At 39.9% G+C, this 19,485-nt stretch overlaps 1 protein-coding gene across 1 annotated transcript in view; it reads right to left on the minus strand.

Moving 5' to 3' along the window:
- Positions 1-560: 560 nt before the first annotated feature.
- Positions 561-19,485, minus strand: part of SPTBN5 (spectrin beta, non-erythrocytic 5) — a 92,818-nt gene continuing 73,893 nt past the window's right edge. The window contains exons 50-68 of the mRNA XM_077180556.1: positions 19,217-19,354; positions 18,226-18,482; positions 17,889-18,075; positions 15,322-15,534; positions 14,745-14,941; positions 13,958-14,162; positions 13,056-13,250; positions 11,782-11,937; positions 11,002-11,219; positions 9,152-9,341; positions 8,174-8,350; positions 7,125-7,229; positions 5,524-6,144; positions 4,483-4,554; positions 2,824-2,910; positions 2,327-2,418; positions 2,072-2,157; positions 1,472-1,607; positions 561-892 (exon numbers count right to left, since the gene is read on the minus strand). Coding sequence (XP_077036671.1) covers positions 718-892; positions 1,472-1,607; positions 2,072-2,157; positions 2,327-2,418; positions 2,824-2,910; positions 4,483-4,554; positions 5,524-6,144; positions 7,125-7,229; positions 8,174-8,350; positions 9,152-9,341; positions 11,002-11,219; positions 11,782-11,937; positions 13,056-13,250; positions 13,958-14,162; positions 14,745-14,941; positions 15,322-15,534; positions 17,889-18,075; positions 18,226-18,482; positions 19,217-19,354 — 3,507 coding nt within the window. The 3' untranslated portion in view covers positions 561-717. The remainder of the gene's footprint in view (positions 893-1,471; positions 1,608-2,071; positions 2,158-2,326; positions 2,419-2,823; positions 2,911-4,482; positions 4,555-5,523; positions 6,145-7,124; positions 7,230-8,173; positions 8,351-9,151; positions 9,342-11,001; positions 11,220-11,781; positions 11,938-13,055; positions 13,251-13,957; positions 14,163-14,744; positions 14,942-15,321; positions 15,535-17,888; positions 18,076-18,225; positions 18,483-19,216; positions 19,355-19,485) is intronic.

Consider the following 19,485-nt stretch of genomic DNA (forward strand, 5'->3'; position numbering starts at 1 on the left):
GAGATAAGTAGAGGGAAAAAATATGTATTCTTCCCTATGATTACACCATACCTTAGCATGTGAATCTTGCTGCCTGGGGACTAGAATTCCTACTTGCTATCCTACTTTTCTTCTCCTTTTACACTGAAACACTGATTGTTCATGCCTTACTTAAGTTTCAGATTGCATTAAAAATGAGTAATGCTGCAGGACCTTTTTTTCCTGGTAGCTTCATCCAGAAAGAATTGGCAAATAGAGTATGGTTGGTTAATGTGTTGTAAAAAAGATTGTGGAGACCACAAAGTGCTGTAGGAAGTATATAACATTATCTTTGGCTGCACAGACCACCCAAGCATCATAAATCTATTCTGTTGCTATCTGCAAATCTACTTGCACATGGCTGTAGTTAACTCACAGATGCACCTCATGCACTGCTCACTGCTCCCCATTCCTGTCTCACAGAATTATTTCATGTGAGCAGTCTGGCTTAAAGGTCCCCCTGCCCTTTGGTTTAGTACCTTGGAGTAGATAATACTTGGGTAATAATGGCAAATGACAAAGTTGTTGTACACACAAAAGTATACCAGATGAAATCCTATTTAATTATATTTAAAGATTTTATGAGATTAAATACATAATTTTAAAAGTTCAAAGGGAAATGATTAACTTAAAACATATTAATACATTTCCAGAGGGATGAGTTAAGTTATAATTGTCTGCAATTCATTGAGGCAAATGTCATTTTTCTGTTCCTGCTTTTAGTAGAGAGGGAAGCATTTTTGTTTTATTTCCACTTTGTTCTAGGCTTAGGGTGGTGATTGTGGCTTGTGTCACTGTAGGTCCATCTTCCTTAAAATCTCTGGAAAATTCTGCAGACTCTCTCTCTGGTTTGATTTTGAAGGAAGGTGTTCTCCTACAAAGAAAATGCATCATCAGAAAATCAGGTATAATCTAGAGGAGTTTAAGTCTCTGTATATGTAAGGACTCATTAAGTGCCTAGCTCAGCATCAAAAGTCTGCCCAGCTGTGGGACAAGGATTTCACATCATAGCCTGTAAGGTTTGTATAGACTCCAAATGCAAGAAAAATTATTTAAACAGGCCAAGTTTCTGAATTTGGCTGTAGCTGTCTTTTCCTTGCCTGTGTCTCCCCTGAGCCTCCTTTCCCCAGTCTCAACAATCCCAGCTCCCTCAGCCTCTCCTGGTAGGACTTGTTCTCCAGACCCTTCTCCAGCTTCATTGTTCTCCCCTGGACATGATCCAACTTTCTTGAAGTGAGCAGTCCAGAACTGAACAAAGCACTCAAGGTGTTGCCTCACCAGTGCCAAGTACAGGGGGACAATCACTGCCTTGCTCCTGCTGGCCACATTCCTTTGTGACATTAGTGACAGAGGAGCAGGACTGTTGGACCTCAGGGCAGTCTCTTTGTAGGTGGCTGCTACCTGAGCACAAACTGCACTGACATCTGTTCAGCTTTGCAGCACAGAGCCCTACCTCAGCAGTGAGCCTTTGCTGCTTAGTCTTTCAGCAGAGTCCCTGTCTGGAAAACCCCACATTCTTTTCTGGGAGGTCTCTGTGTTTGAAAGGAAAGTTTGCGCCATCACTGTAGAATGGGATCTGTTACCATGTCCTACAGAGTAAAAAAAAAAAAACAAACAAATAAAAAGTAGCATTAGAGGTAGAGTTTGTCACTTCTGGGTCCATAACTATTTTCTCTGACCATCATAGTTATAATTATGCTATGGCTTCCTTCCCAGTAAGCCACTATGTGGAGAGATGTCCAGAAGAGATCTAGATCAGAAGAAAAGCTGTCGATCAAGATCCAAAGCAGCTCCTTAATAAAAGGACAAATACCACACCCCTAGCAGAGAATAACCTGATGTTGGCCACAGTACAATTGCAAGACTGCTTTGGACATTCCTCTGCCAGGTCACTACATCACAGGTAGCAGGTGACTTGTGTATTGCTTTCTAACAGAGGCAAAAAGGATGGTTCAAAATGCCCCAAACTAAGGACATCTTGTCATTCTCTTCTCTTTCTCTTACCATCACTTGCTAAAAGCACAGCTCATTCTTGAAGGAAATGAGAACATACCTATATTATTCTGTAGTGATTGCAGCCAGTCTTCCATCAGTGTCTGAGAAGGTGCTGCAAGGAAATACTCTGCCCCATCTCTCAGTCTGTAAATAAGGATAGGAAAAGGTGAATTCCAGTCAGTTTTGCCTTATACCTTCTGTGTTTGTGAGAGGGAGACACTCCAGTTATGCCTCCTAAAAACATACAGCCTTGGGTGACTGTGGGCAGGGAGCTGCATGGGCTTTTATTTGTGCCCTTCTCCGTGAGACTCACCGCAGCATGAAGGCGTTCTCCTTCCTGCTGTAATTCACCAGCCTCTCACATTTGGCATCAGAAATGCTGAGGGACAGGACAGTGGATATACTCTGAAGGGGGATAAAATTAAAATGAAATGTCTTCTGTGTTCTTTCTGCTAGGATTCAATTCCATACCAACCTGCAGGCAGACTACACACCCATCTCTTTATGCTTCTAACTTTAATCCTAGGATCACTGAATAGGGTGAACCACAGAGGAACCATGGACAATTGCATCATATCTTGAAGGCAATCCTTGAATAAGATATGCCTTAAAAGAAGTATCTTTGAAAATTTCCGGAGGCTTATCAGTCTGTTTTCAGTTGTATCAGTTGAATAATTGCTGAATTATTCACTCAGCTCACATTTGAAAGGGAACAGATCACCCCAGCCCCAAACCAAATGTGGCATTTAAAAATTCATTTTTACATATGTAGACACAAAGTTTGCTAGAAAGATTAAAAAACCAAATTACCTTAGTTGCTTCTTTGTCATCATTATAGAAATCAAGCTTTAATCCATCAAGTTTTACATAGAAGGATTTCCAAGACCTTGAGTGTGGCTATATGAATAGAAAAGGTAATAAAATTCAGTTGTGAGGTATATATTTTATAGGAGTAGTGAAATCTTTCACATGCAACTTTCATAGGAAGCCAGGATCTGTTGATATTGTGATCACAGAAGTTCTCAGAGTCATTGTTATCTCTTAGAAAAACAGGACCTGCTATGGTTTCTGTGTGAGTGATTCAAGAAAGGGTCTCTGTGTGTCAGAACTGAGGAAATGACATAATCTGGTTCAAGCAAGCTTTACACCATGTGGTCAGCAACATTGCTGAAGGTGGATAATCAAAGTTCTGTCTAATTTTCAGCCACTAAAACTCCACATTTTTCCCTAGCTGGAACACCAGCCCCTGCCTGCTGGTCACAGGCTAATTTTATCAAGTGTTACTATCTAATGTGGCTGTTGAATTCTTCATTTACTAAGCTCAGTGGAATGCTACTGAGCAATGTGCAACAGTAGCAGCTATTTCCAAGCCCAAGTATGCACCACTGAAACTTAGCCTAATGCCATGAGAGTCCTCTTGATAAAGGATCCTTAACTTACATTCATATTTTGTTATGCCAGTGAATAAAGTTGACAATTTGGTCATTCAGAGAAAAGGAAGGAAACAGTTCTGAGGAAGGTTAAGTTATAGCTTTTCTTGTTGGGGGATATGGAAGTTCAGTATCTCTGAACACCAAATTCTGTGTGCCCAAAAGTAAAAAAACCCTAAATTTCTCTTCAAGAAGATGGAGTCCATACCAGATTCACCTTTTAAAAGAGGTCTTTCAAGTTAAAAATTTCAGAGGAAATATTCTATGGGGCAAATAATCCAAGACAACTTGTTTATGTGCAAACACTCAGCAAAAATGGATGGCTGTAGATTGGTGGTGAGTAGTAGAAAATTTCCTGGCCTGTCATGATTGTTCGGCTACTGCTTTGAAGTGATATTATTTCCCAGGATAAGAATTTAGATTTCAGTTTCATTCAAACCTGTATTTATGAAACCAATTCTTCAAAGATAAACAGAACCTTAATTCTGTTCTAGCACAGCTAGAAATTACAAATATTGGGAGCATGAGACTGAGGGCTTCCGCTGCTGACAAACTATCAAAAGTGTTACAGGATCATGAAGCTTTAGGGTTTTTTTGTGGTGTGTTGGTTGGTTTTTTTTTTTTTTTTTTTTTGGTTGTTGTGGTTTTTCCTTTTTTTTTTTTTTGGTGGTTTCATTTGGGTTTTTTCCTCCTAATTCAGTTGAAATATTGAAACCATTTGCTATATTGTTTATAATTAGGAAACTGTAAGTAACATGTTCATACAGCCTAGACTCTGATTTATAAATTCATTAACTGTAGACAGACCCTGTTCTGCATGATTCCCATTAAAGGCAAAAATTCCATTGTCTCTTTCTCTGAGAGATCAGGTACTGCCAAAGCCAGTGGACACTTCCTCATGCATTTTAGGGATAGCTGAAGCAAACCCACACTACTCAGCTCCTCTTCAGCAAGAGCTTATCCTGAAAAAGTCAGAGCAGATCTGGACTATAACTCAAGGAGCAATGAAATAACCCAGAGTGATGGTATTTATTTCTACCTGTTGTCTTCGTGGAAGGAGCTGGTCGCGCTTCTCTAGGAAACCCTCCATGTTCTGGAGACTTGCAGAAACCTGGGATATACAAGAACAATGCTAGTTAACTTTAAAATGGCCCTTAAGCCTATGTTAAATTTCTGAAGGTATTTTTTAGATAAATTCCCTGCAAAGAAACAGATCTCTGGTTCCTCTAGCCCTTACGTTGACATCACAGCTGGAAATTCTCACTATGTTGCAATCGTGTGTTTGATAGACTACCTAAATGAAGAGAATTCAAGTCCCTCTTGAACAATTTACTTATGGAATTTTCTCTATCTTAGTGTGTTAATTAGCTAATATTATATTTATATTATTGCTTGCATTCTATAACTTAAATTGTTCGAGTTATTCATACCATCTCCACAACTGCTGAGTTACACCAATGTATAGTGTTGTACTGGTACACTTGGGTATCTAACAAACATGCTCTTCTCAAAAGTAGAGGAGTAAAAGGAAACAATTTTATCTGCCAATGAGGTAACAGTGAATTTCCTGCCAGGGTGAGCAAATAGGAGCTTTTGGTTCTAATCTTGCACCTGGTCAGCTCTTTGACAAGTGTGCCATGAAGTCCTGCCTCTCTCTGATTTCTAAACAGAGTGGACAGTAAGAACTGCCACCTCACACAGAGGCTGTAGGTAAATCGTTCTCTTTGTGAGACATCACCTGTTTTTAAGTGATCTGCTGAGTATTCAGCAGCAGGAATAGCTTTTAGTTCAGGAAGAGAAAAACAGAAACCAATATAGGTGTTAAGACCTAGGTTATAAAGCTTAGTAAATTAAATTAGTTTATGCTGTACACAGCTGTACATCAACTGTCTTTGTGGAAAGTGTTTGAATTGCAAAGACACATAAAATGCTTCTTGTTTGAATCCAGGAGTGTATCCATCAGGATGCTACTGTATGGTGCTCTTTATGACTTTGACACAGAACTTCCTGTTATTGCCTTATTTAACTAGCACAGGATAGTGGTTTTGTGAGGAGAGAACCAGAAATTCCTGGGACTTACCAAAGATGTATTCTTTAATCTCTCCCAAGAGGAGCTAGGCAGCAGTAAGTTTGGTGAGTTATCTGGTGACCTTTGTCCAGGCTCGGGTGGTGTTGCTGTTGGTTTGGTCTGCAGGCTGGAGAAAGAGGAGCCTATAGCATCTTTTTTCTGAGGAGATCTGTGGTCTGTGGCTTGTGATTCTGACACATTGCTGCTGAGTTGCTGGCTTATAGGAGGAGGAGATAAAGGAGAGCCTAAAGAACTGCGACTTTCCAAAGATGCAGCTTGTGGGCCCACCACCTTTGGTGTAGCTGGAGTGATAATCTCACCGAGCCTTGTCTCAGCTTTCATTTCTGTTTTGTTGCTGCTCTGCACTTCAGGGACTTCTGAGGAAGTGAATTCTTGGAACCTTGTTGGAGATTTTTCAATGGGAGAGAAAATAGTTTCGAGTGGGACCCTCCAGGACACGCTGTGTGCGGGCACAGGTGGCAGGGGCGTTGTGCTCTTGGTCTCTGTCACTTTTGGTGGTGCATTCCTTTTGTCAGATGGTTTTCTTCTCAGAGATGGAACCCGGACAATTTTGCCTTTATCCTTCTGCTCACTCTCTTCTGTGTCCACTTGTTTCAGGAGATTCATCTCTCTCTGTAGGACAGCAGTATTAAATTTTTTAAAATTGCCTTCATGCATTCATGAATACTTCCCTAAGATTTTTTTTTAATTTTAAGCAGGAATGGTTTTCCAAATAAACTGTCTCCTGGCACTGAATCTTAAGGCCTGTACTTCCACTGGCATTTTTAGAGTTAGATCTGAATTTAATTGCTATGTGCTAAGCATAATTTTGTTGTCCAAATCATGAATACTAGTGGCAGTTAACCTCAAATATGGTGAATTCTGCCCTTAATAAGTTCTCTGGAGGCTGATTTTTTTTTTTTTTTTAATAAGCTAAGGAGAAACTGTGCTCCTCTTGTGGCACTGCTTCTTTAAGTTTTCTGTAAGAACACTGAGTATCCAGGGTGGTTCTAGTGGAAAATTTCAGAGGGAAGGGCCTTTGTCCCTTCACTTAGCCAAATTTCAAGTCACTGAACAAAAGACAGATTAATTTTCAGCCTAAAGCCAAACCACTATGTTTTTCTGTTTGTTTCAGGAAAATAATTTTAAAAACCTCCCCCATAATGAAAGAGAATCTGAGAGGCTCACTGTATTAATATCTTTGGTATTTAACACAATCCATTGTAAAAATCTTAAGCCAGAGGGAAAAAGGCCTATCTGTGCATTGGTCTCCATTTATTTTCAGACCTTTGCTATCCTCTGTCACTTGCAGGTGGCTCCAGCTCCTTACTGAAATCCTGAATGAAGCAAAATCTCTCCATCTGTGTAGCAAGGGTTCACCCTGTTTCTCACACCCTGTTTGCTGGTCCTAGCAGAAGAAATTTTGCACTTCTCCCCTACAGCTTTTTCAAGCTAGCTGGTCTCTTTTGATCCACATATAGATCTTGCTATGTCTGAAATATTTCAGCTTTGGTTTCTCATTTACCCCATCTTTTACATAGAGTGACATTCAAACAATCAATGTCCCACATCATCTTGTTTCATGCACAGCTCATCAGCCTTCTACTACTCACCTTAGTTTTCCTGCTGAGCTGAGCAAATTTCTCTTCCTGTGCTGCAAGCATCTTCTCAAAATCATGATGTTTCTTCAATAATTCCTCTACTTCGGACACTGAATCCTGAATGGAAAAATTGCCACATACAGAAGTCCAAAATCAAGTCCATCAGAAGAGATCACACCTAAGATTTTCAGATTGATCCATTCTATTTAGCCAAGTGAGGGTTCTGAAAATTTTGTAACTGGTTGTCTAAACTTTTTTCATTTGTGTATGAAAAAATCTGAATTTACATTTTAAAAAATGGTCTATATCTTGCAGTCTGTTTGCTGTGCAGGAGAAAAAGGGCTCAAATACCAATCTTCCCTTTTCTGCAAGGCCATGCAGTACCATGGCTTCAAGCTATAACTGTTTTTGTGCAGATTGAGTACTTGGATTCTGGCTTGTGCTACACACAGTTTGTTCCTGCCCTACAACAAATGCATCTGAGACTTCTTTCATGTCCTCTGCTTAGTTTCTGATACTCAAGTTCATGACTTTGTTTTCCAATCTTATAAATTATCAGAAGACAGTCAACAATGAGAAAAAAAATCTCAGCAGAACAAACAAAAATATGGATGCTGGTGTTTTAAAAGGAATTTACAAACTAGCTATAAACGTGCCTGTGTAAAACATTCTACCACTTAATGGGAAGAAAAAGGTGGGAAAAGCCCCCTTTTTTCCCTACAAAGTGGGGAAAACTTCTTTTTCCTTTTGAATCAGGCTCTCAGCAAGACAGGGCAGGTTGAACCTTCTGCAAATTATTTGAAAAAATGATCTGGAATTCTTCCAAGGCTTCTACTTCCCCCTGGAAGACACCACTTCCAGGAGCCCATTACCATATCAAATGCAGCAGCTGCCCTGGGCTCACTTCTGCAAGAGGACAGAGCTCCTGCCCTTTCTAATCTCAAGGGCTCATTGCTGTTGAGATTGTGATTAATTTCAGGCCTGAGCTGGTCCATGAGCCAGGCTGTCTGCACATGCTAAAGGCACCTGGTGCTCAGTAATGCTGCAGGGTTGTTACTCACCCCATAGGATGGGTCTGAAAGAAAGCTCTCCTTGGCAGCCAGCCATGCTTCTGCTTGTTCAAGCTCTCTGCGGAGCAATTGGATCTCCCAGTTTTCTTCATATAACACTTTCCTCATGTCCCAGCTCTCCTTTACCTTCTTCATCAGCTCAGACAGCTCTAACAGTTTTTCTTCAATCTAGAAAAAGAATATTTGTAATGCCAGGAGTTAAAAAATCCAATCAAACTTTCACATGACAGTCAACTATCTGGCAGTAACTAATCTGCCTTCATGATTTAGAAGATGATCTCTAGATAATTTTGTGGTGTTAGCATAATTTAGAAAAGATGTCTGAGTCCTCTTTTTTCTACTTGAATTAATTTATCATGTAAATTGTGTAGCTAGATAATACAACTTTAGGCATATTCCACATACTGTATGACAAATATTCTGCCATATGATTTCCCAAGACGAAACTTTGTATCTAGGCAGCTTGTACTATGAAACTAGTGAGAACTAGGAGATTCAACAAATGCATGCAGTTATGGCAAGGCAACAAGGGAGACACTTCAGCTGTGGAAAGTTTTCTTGTTCTTTCTACAACAGAAGTAATGTGATCTTGCATAAATTCTGAAGATGTTTTCAATGGTGTGATCTCTGCATCTACAGACAAGGTCTTGGGCAAAATCTAAAGATACACAGATAACAGAATCACAGAAATTTTAACATTCTTGCCCCTTTGGACATTTCTGAAGAATTACATCTCTTCTGGTGAACTCAAGGACATTAGCAATGCAAGGTGATTGCATTGTAATGTAGCACAAGAACCTTAAAATGTGTTTTCTTTTTCTGTGTGTCACATGAAATACGTAGCTTTTAATAGCAAGGAACCTGATTGTCCCATTTAGTTCTTCTGTTCTGAGAGACAAAGCTGCACCTTCTGTCTGTTTCATCTCTTTGTTCACTCTTGTTTGTAAAGTATTTAACTCTTCAACACACCTCTACAGACATGAAATGCCCATTCTTCATCAGGTCACCTCCTGCCTGCTGCATTTCTTCATATTTCAGCCACTGCTTCTCTATCTCGCGCTTGTACTCCTCGTGGCGCTTGATGAGCAGCTCCGCTCCCAGGACATCATTTGCCAGTTCCTCAGATATCACCAGAGCATGCATCTCATTGGCCCAGGCCCTACAGAATAGGGAAAAAGGGAAAAAAGGGGAGGAATATGAGTCTGCTGGACAATTGAGAATGCACACATCCCATGGCTGTGGATACACGTATACAGACTTTTATTTGTTCACAAAAGATAATACTGTCCTGATTTTGCCTGGGATAGAGTTAATTCTGTCCTTAGTAACTGGTACAGTACTGAGTTTTGGATTCAGTATGAGAATAATGTTGACAGCCCTCTGTTGTTTTGGCTGTTGATGAGTAGTGCTTACCCTAAGCCAAGAGTTTCTCACTTTCCAGGCTCTCCCAGTGAGGAGGTGCACAAACAGCCAGGCAGGGGGGAAACAAAGCCAGGACAGCTGACCTGAAAGGGCCAAAGGGATATTCCATCCCATAGAACATCATACCCTGTATATAAACTGGGGGAAGTTTGCCAGAAGGGACCAGTGGCTGCTTAGGGACAGGCTGGGCACCAGTGAGTGGGTGATGAACAATTGTATTGTGCATCAATAGTTTCTGAGAGGGTTATTTTCCTTTTTTTTTTTTTAATTCATCATTAGTATTATTATATTATTAATACTAATATATATTAGTATTAATTATATATTAACACCCAACTATATTATATAGTATTTCACTTTTTTTCAATTACTAGAGTGTTCTTATCTCAACAAATGAGTTGATTTTTTTGTTTGTTTGCTTGTTTTTAACTTCTGATTCTCCTCCTCATCCCACTGGGAACCTGGGGGAGTGAGTGGCTTGGCTTAGCTGCTGACTGGGGAGGTTAAACCATAGCAATATTACAAACACATTGATGAAGGTTTACTCAAACATCTGGGGGATTTATAATATTCCCAGTGCTGTTTCCATACATAGCCTATTAAAAATAAAGATGTAGATCTGCACATACCAAAGCATTATGCATTCAAATTCTTGGAAAGAACTAACTGCAATTGCCTAGACTACACACTTTAACAGTATTTTTATACATTGTAAAGGAACTCACATGAAAGTACTTCATGTGCACAAAGAGCATTCGTGGAAAGAAGCATATTGATAGATAATTTTTAAGAAACATTTTCTACTCCATAATCTCAACTGGCACAAACTTGCGTATGATTTACCTGTGCTCAGGATCTATCCCTTAGCATAGTAAATGCCCAACAGTCAGTGGTAACCATTCCACTGTCTTTGTATTTCTACTCTTGTCATAGGTGAACTTTTTCATTACCTATTCCAGGAGATTACCTTTAATGCAGCTGTTTCGACTCTGAGAAAAAGGGGCACTCGTGTCTATGCAGGTGTACGAATTACTTCAGTATCTAACCCTACCTTCCTACAGAATCAACAGCATTTTCAATTGAAATTGTGAAACTACCAAATTTATGCACAGGGATGGAATTCTCCAGGGGACTGTTTAGGGATTGTCTAGGAATTAGTCTAAAAAAGCATCTTTGTCATGCACACTGTGCTGAGGCATCATGGTCACTTCTGATATCTGGTAAATTCCGTGAAGTGCTCTTGAGGAGATGCCACGGATTATTGTTCAGAGATTTGAAAGCAAGCTGCAGAGCACCTGGGGCAGGAATCAAATAACTAACAGCTATAATTTAGAAAATCCTCTATGGGAAAGACAAGAAATCAGGCCCACTGCCAAACTCAAGGGGCTAATACATACGTCAGCTCCCTGCAGTCATTGAAGTAGAGCTGGACTTGTTCTGCCTGGCTCAGTCTTGCCTTCCTCTCCAGAAACTTTTTGTCCAAGTTTTCCCAGCACTCATCCACATCTGTGAGTCTCTCCATGATGTTTTCCTTAACTTGAGGGTACGTGCGGCTGAGGTGCCAAGCGTCTCCTCGAATCCGTTCCAGCTCTTTCATGATGACTCCCAGATCTCTCTGGAATGAGACAGAATGGATTGTAAGACCAAGTCATTACTTAGTTGTACCAAAAGTGGATTTAACAATGCTGCATATATTTTCTACACTCTGGCTGTACAGAGGCTGGAAATATGAATGCCTCTCAGTTTTCCTTTAATGCCTTGTTCATCATCAAACATAAAAGAAACTTTAGACATGAGAGAGATTATTTTAGTAAATGTGGAGCTGAAGTTTCCCATGGTTCAGCTGACACCTTTGCAATTATCATAACAGAGATTTTAGAAGAGAAGTTCATCCTTCAAAGCAAAAGCATTTGCTTTGAAGAATATATTATCATTACATATCATAGCATATATAATAATATCATTATTATATATCATAGCATATAATAAAGAAGCATATAATATCCCAATGTTAAAAACAGGAGGAAAAAGCCCTCTTCTCTGAGGCATAAAGAATATTTAAGGGTGCAATAAACTTGTCTTGTAAGTAAGGCCCTTAAGAGGCATCAGTCAAGAATCAGTCTCTTTTTTTTGCCATCTATGCTTTTCTGCTACTGCTTCATCACAGATCCTCTTACCTCTACTCCCTCAAGATGGCTGAGAAGTGTCTGTACACCTGGAAGATCATACCCATAATCCTCTATATCCACCACTGCCTCTTTCTCCTGCATCCAGCCCTTTACTTCATCCACATCATGGTCATACTGGTGAACTTGACGGGCTGCTCTTAGGTTCTGGAATAACAAAGTAATTTAATGGTAATACTCTACAGTATTTTGTGTCTACAACATGAAGAAAGGTAACCCCAATATGTCAAAATGCAGTACAAAATCACTGGGGACTTTGAGAGTGAATGAAATATCTTCCCCATTAAGTCACCTGAAAATGAGGTGTTAACCTGGGATCCCCAAGTTCTGTTGGACAATGGAAAGAAACAAATGTCTCTGAAGAGCAATTTATCCCTACATAAGAAGAATTATCAGAATGGAGAGCACGAATTGCCCTCTAAAAGTAGCTCTCTACATCACAGAGGTTGTCTTAAAATACTACTTGGAATAAAGTCTACACTGCAAACAGAGAAAATAAATTGAGCAAAAATCATGCTTTTCTGAAATGAGAGTATTAAAAAAAAGTTCTAATACTACTTTATAGTCAAACTCTATAGCAACAATTGTCATGCATTTATTTCTGCTAACAGACAAGAGTGGGCTTGAGCTACCTCATAAGCAACAGGTCATGCAACAGTAGTGAAAAAAATGATTGAGGACATCTGATGATTTATATTCTCCTTAAAACAAACAAAAATGTTGAGTTCTGTGTGTCACCTCTGCTTTTCCATACATATCTGTGACTGCAGTTTCCTGAGGGGGAGTGAGCAGATTTAACGCCCAACTGCTACCTAAAGGTAGGGGGCTGGCTCTGTGTCCTCCATCACATTCTCTTCCATATGCCTTCTTTGATTTCAAGAAGTTAACTCAGCAAAAATCCTGGAGAATTTTGATCATGTTACATAAGTAGTTCCATAAAAAGACTGATAAGTGGCAGAGCCAGACTCCTGTTAGTGGTAGTAAGTTGTTGGATTGGCTTTGTTTTTCAGGAAACTGGAGTTAGCAGTGAATTAAGGAAAACAATTACCCAGAGCTGATAAGCATCTTTCAAGTATAAGCCTTGCCAGGAGCAGTAGGGTAAGCAGTGGCTATAAAGGGAAATGAATCTAGAAAAAATTGAACAAAATGTACTCATTGCCCCTGTAAACCTTGTGTTTCAACATGAGCAATGCACTGGTTTGGGAAAGAAAGGGCATGGGAGGCTGCAAGGAAATCAATGCCCCAGTTTTTAAAGTGTTTCCTACCTCTGTCCTTATATCAATGGCATTGCATAGTTTCTCCCACATTTCATTGATTTGCTTAGTTCTCTTCTGGATAACATCCATCTTGCTGTGGCCTTCCTTATCCAGTTTAGATGCTAACTCATTTAAGGAGACAACTTTGGAATGTCCCAGAGGTTTCATCTCATTTACGAAATCTTTAAACTTTTTCTCCAGCACCTGCAGAATAAATGGGCACACAAATTTAGATAAAGAATTTCTGCCTACCTCCATGAGAGAGGCAGAAGGAATCACTTTCTCTGCTCTGTATAACACAAAAGCTATGCACTGCAATCTACAAGTGCAAATTGTTTGATAAATCCAAATGACCCAGAGTCAGAGGAAGACATCTTTTGTCTTGATCATTTAACATTCTGTGTCACAGAGAAAAAAATAACCACATCTTGACAAGCAGAAGTTCCTCACATCAAAAGCTAATGAGCAGAACTTGTCTACATATGCAGCAGTTCCTAGGAGGAGTGGACACTACTAATTATACCCCTCTGCACTGTGTGCCCCAAGGAGAAATTTATCCTTGAAAACAGCAGCAAGAGATATGAACGCTGCAGCCCAGTGCTTTTGACCACAGTCAAATTTTTTAGGTCCTGTCAAATTTATAAGCAGGGCAAGCAATGGAGTGTGCTGACCTCACCTTATTCCAAGAAAAGGTAACTTTCTGATATATCTAATTTTCTGTTGGAGGATGCTACCTCAGCAAGCCTGTTAAAGCAGACAGAAGCCAGTCTGAGTTCTTGCTGTAGAGATAACAGCTCTGCTTAGTTTTTGTCATTGTAACATGCTTCATTGTCAGCAGCTATATAAAAATTGCAGCAAATATATCCCTGCTTTGCCACACCATACATGCAATGCTTTTTATTTTCTTTTACCTCAACATCATCTAAGTCCTGCCCATAGTCATCGGACTCTGCTACGGACAGTTTACTGGAAAGCCATGCATCTACCAGCTGGAATTCTCTTTCAAACTGATAGAGCTGGAGCTGTTCTTGCAGGCGTTTTCTCTGGGTGTCAGACTTCTGTAGGAGAGACTGATAGTCTGCCAGGATCCCCTGGAGCTTTGAAAGTATTACTGAACTGCAAAGAATAAGAAGCAGAAAGTATGTCTTTGCTTTATGGTTCTTTTTAAACACTGTTTTTTCTGACAGGTTTAATTTGCAACACCTTTAAAACACAGAATAAACCAGATAAGATCATGGAGTGAGTTATGCTGTGCCATTAAACCCAGCTAGCTCAGGAAATTAAAGTAAATCATACAAATGGCCGCTCTTTTCCTATACTTCTCCCCAGATATAAAAACAAACTTTCAATGAAAAACAGTGAACTGTCAGGAATGTTCATTTCCTTTCCCAAGCACAGTGGTTTTTGAACATTTGTGGTAAATTAGTGTTAGATGTCTACTCCTGGGAGTAGACAATGGACAAAGAAGCTGATCTGCATTAAATGGTCTGTTGTTAAAAAAAAAAATCCCATTAAAGCATTAAAACAATCATCAAGCTTTTGGGGAGTTCAGTGTGTGTGATGATGATGATGGAGGGATGGATGATCCCTGAAATCTTATTTCTGAATGAGTCATCAAATATAGTTAACTTTTCTTTATTTGCCTTCTTTGGGCATTTCTGTCAGACCTGGAGGAGAAACCTATTTTTACTTTCCTACCTCTCTGGACTGTCTTTGTTTATTAAGCTGGCTCCTGTCTCCTGTACTTTCTCGATCCTCAACCTGAAGCTATCCATGTCCAGTTTGGTAGCTTCAAGTTTACGAAGTAAAACTTGTGTGGATTCTTCATTCTTCCCATAATCAGAGGTCTCCAGAATGAAACTCCTCTCTGCCAGCCATGCCTCCACCTCCAGCAGCTGTATAAAATACAGGGATGAGCCTTGATACAGCTTGATGTAGGTTAAGACAAAAAAAACTAAAAGCAGTGGTGCACTGACACATGAGTGAAAACAGAGAGCACCTTAGATGTGTTCATCTAATGCAATCTAGCACACACTGTTCCAAAAAATGTGCACCCAGAATCCAGCAATTGCAGTTACATGTTACTCACTGCCATTTGTTGGGAAGATAACTGTTGCTTCTCCACTGTATCCTTATTTACCAGATATGAAAAATCAAGGCAGTGTGAATTCTGCTTCTTTCTCAGGAGACATACATCCATTCAACAATATAGGTGCCAGTTGTTTTAAGAAAAGAAAACAAATGAAAAAAAACATCTCTCAGGAACCATCCTTACCTCATTTAGGAACAGATGGGCCTCATAGGATTGCATAAGCCTCTGTCTCCTCTCTTGAGCCTCTGCCTTCAAGGTCTCTACAGAAGTCTCAAGCTCCTTCAGATGCTCTATAATCTTGTGAGAGGCTGAGTGGCCTCCCCTTACCAGTTTCTGTCCTGCACTGATCACTGCTTTGGTCAAAGCATCTCGACTGTTTATCTCATTCTCCAGGTTCTGGAAAGAGTAAAGAGTCAAATGATAGACCAAAAATTGAAGTTATGGAATTTTTATTCCAGAAAATGTAGTCATGCAATTCCTTTATAAATTTGCTTTCTCTTCACAAAGGTGGGTCAGAGGTACAAAATCTGAGTGCATGCTTGGAGTGGAGAGGAGTGGAGGACTTTTTTTGGGGTGAAGCAGTGATCACATAAATCAAATTTAGCCATGAAGTTTGAACTTTGATGTATATCTACCTCAGAGCATGGAGGGAAAAGGTCCAATTTGCCTGCACGTTATTATTTATCGCTTGCGAATGCTTTTGTAGAAGATGGATCTTTGCATAGCAGCTATTGTAAACACTGTGGGTACACCACTGCCAGTCAGCCAACAGGACAAGGAGAGAAGAAAACCACCTCAAACCAATTCTCAAGGGCTTTACTTGAAATTAATTTTTGAAGACTGGTAGATTTTAAAACTATATGCATCCTTCCATGTACTCTCCCCTGGGTAGGCAAGGCCCATGCTGTGGTTTTTCTGTGAGCATACATGCATTTCTGTGAGCATACATGCTTTCTTTGGCTGACTGTGCCTGAGCACCCTGAGCACAAACAAGCCCCACAATTTTACCATTGTTCTGTTTAATTTCACAGCTATGAATAAGCAGGTTCAGAGTTAGACTGCAGTGCTCTGTTAATGTAGAAGAGATGCCCTCTATGAGGAGAGGAGTTGCTTTCTCAACTCAAGTGTCAAACTTGGCTGGAAAAAGCTCTGATTCTAATCTTGCCTTTAACTTCCCCCTATTAATTTCAAGATGTTGTTGAAAAGCAACACCATATCTTTTCCAAGCCAACAGCTGTTTGAAGGCATAATATATTTGTGTATAAATGCTGTTTTGCAAGGCAGCTTCTTTTTTTTTTTTCTTCCTTAGGAGAAAGGTTAATACAGTTCACTCACAATCTCTTTTGTGGCAACAAATCAAGGAATGAATTTTGCAAATCTGGCTCATTAGGACAAACAATAGAGGTGGAACTAACAGAATATTCAATTCTTGACTGTTATGTTAATTCTGACATTTGCTTGCTTGTAAACCAACATTAAAAAGAAAGCGCAGAGGCTGTAGCTAATAATTTTTGAGAATTAAAAGCTTATATTTTGATCCTGTTTCCAGAAGAATAGTAAGTAAAATGTCAGAGAATTTTATTATGCACTGATTTTATGGTATATATCTCCCACTCTCACAGTTAGTTGAAACATTTTGCAACTTAGCCAATTAACAAAAATTAATCATAGCCTAAAGCAGTATCTCCCCTGTTCCTTCAGTTATTTGAAATATTTTCGCAGATTAATTCAGCTCAAGCATTCTTTTCTTCTGTGAACTTAATTACTTTCTTACCATGCCAACGAGCTCATAAATTTTTGGAGTAATTGCATACAAAACAACATTTATGTTATTAATCATGATGAAACAAGTTTTTCATTCTTACTGTTTCACAATGATAGCACCAGATGCTTGGGCTTTCTCTCTTTCTGACCGTGTCTATCACACACATTGACAATTTATAGGATCTCCTGTCTTTCCCAATCCTAATGCAGCTTGCACACATTTCTCCAAAAGTCATTGACATGGAACTTAAATGGGATGTCACATGCTAATATTAATATGAAATACCAATAGCTGCTGGAAAATCTTAGCAGGAATATTTTTTCTTCCACCTTGTATTTGCCAAGAGAGAGTACTCCTTATTAAAGAACTATCAGGAAGGTATTTATTGGTATTTGAGATGACAGTATTCCAGGCACTGCTTTCTCTGATGGCCCATATGAACCTTGTGAAATATTTCAGCAGTTGTCTTGAAAGCTACCACTAGAGTGAAGGTCAGCTAGCATAACAATTCCCTGTTAACTCCCTCCCTCCCTCCCTTCATCAGAGCTGAAAAAGTTTTTGGGAAAAATATTTTCCTGGGAGCTTATCCTGAGACATCTGAGCAATGAGCTTTCTTGGATGTACTGAGTTTGAAAGCATTTTGTTAGGACCAAAGAACCTATGAAAATATGCACAAGTTTGTAAAATCTATTTTGTATTGAAAAGGCCAGGGTTTGAACTCAGTTCACAGAAAAGCCAACATGACCACAGAAGGCCTGTGGTGTGGTACTTGCACCACTGCAATGATAAGCAGGATGGCATCCTGCATGTTGCCAAGTCATGGAGAGATCCTTGAAAAAGAAAAGGATAAAAATTATCCCTGGCATCCTGACTCCTGTTAGCCAAAGCACAGCAGATGAAGTTTGCTTGAGACAAATTGAATTAAGTGTTCTCTATTTAATTCTAAAGACTGATTCTCTATTTGATTCTAAAGACATGACACTACCTGGTGCTTTTCCTGTAGACTCTGAATGGTTACCAGGGATTGGCCATAATCCTTGGAGGAAGCCATGGGGAGCTTCTCACGAACCCAAGCCAACTCCTCATCAACGTCTCGGAAGAACTGGTACTGCAGTCTGCTTGCCTGCAGACTTCCCCGCCTCTCCTGCAGAGGATCACGTAGCCTTTTGTATCTGTAGGTTTTAAAGATAATCCAGTGAGGACTACAGATTGGTAAGGAATGAATGCAAACCACTCATTTCAGAATAGTGTTGAGAAGGAAAGAAAAAAGAATATTCAGGGAAGAAAAAAGCTGGCAGAAGATAGGCCAGGCACTCACACACCTCTGCACCAGTTCATCTACTTTCTCTTCTAGTTCATCAGCAAGGAAATGTTTCTCCTTCTGGAACTGCTGAGCTGTGACCACAAGCTCTTGCAGCCGTTCTCTATGGGCAGCAATATCTTCCTCCAGTTCCTCTTGTTTCTTCAGATGACTGTTCAAAACCACCAGATCACTGTCATTGTATGGTGCTTTCAGGTCATTTTCCACACCTTCCAACCATTTCTCTGTGTCCTCTACATTTCGCTGAAAATGAAGACCCTGAGAACAAGCAAGAAGAAAAAATAATTTAAACCTTTAGGACAGGTAATGTGATGTGAAAATCTCAGCCACTTGCAGTAAAGATTGCACACTCTGCTCAGTGAACTTGTCCCATATGCAATGGTGGTGCAAATGAAGAAGAGAATTCAGTCATGGTAAAGACAGGAACAGATGCATTGAACGTCAATAGCTTATCTTACTTGTGTTGCACAAATGCAGATCATGGACATAGCATTTAAAAAAAAAAAAAAAGAACATTTAAAGGGAAAGCTCTGTTTCATAACCACAGATTTTCTGATAGCCCAAGCAAGCATAACTCACAGTCATGAGAATTCATGTGCCTGGAGCTAGAAGAATGAAAAGCAGCTGTAGGTTTCTTTCTCAATGTGCTGGAGAAAAGATGCCCTTGAGATAGATGCAGAGTTGACACATTTGAGTAAACACATTTTTCCTCAGTAACTCTCTTTGGAATCTGGATCTAAATCAGCAGCAGAAAGCAGAATGGAGCCCAGCCTACAAATCCTCTTCCCTCCATAGGGATCTCCAATTATCCTGCCAATTCCATTCAGTCAGTCCACACTTAGCAGATTCTTTGCAATAATGGTCTTGAGGAATCAGGTTGGATTGTATCAAGTGACACACTTGTAGATTAGACATGTAGCAAGGCAGCTGTGCTATCTCTGGAAAAGACACCAAGATCCAGCCACTGGCATCCCTGTTACCCCTGGCATTACCTTGTAAGCATCCTGCAGTTTGGTCCATTTATCCTGGCAACTTGCTAGCAGCTCTTCCCATAGCTCTTCCATTTCTTGTAGTCTGGACTGAATGGCTTCTGGGGCATAGTGCCTTTCATGGAGCATCTTCTCCCCTTCCTATGTCAGAAGGAACGGGCAACATATTCTTCCTTTGCTGAATGCACCAGAATATATCACTTTTGCCTTCATAATCAAAGCCTATCAGCACTCTTATGTAAAGGGCCAGCTGCAACCTTCACCTCCTGACA

The sequence above is a fragment of the Agelaius phoeniceus genome, chromosome 6, assembly GCF_051311805.1.
Source record: "Agelaius phoeniceus isolate bAgePho1 chromosome 6, bAgePho1.hap1, whole genome shotgun sequence".
Taxonomy (NCBI): Eukaryota; Metazoa; Chordata; class Aves; order Passeriformes; family Icteridae; genus Agelaius; species Agelaius phoeniceus.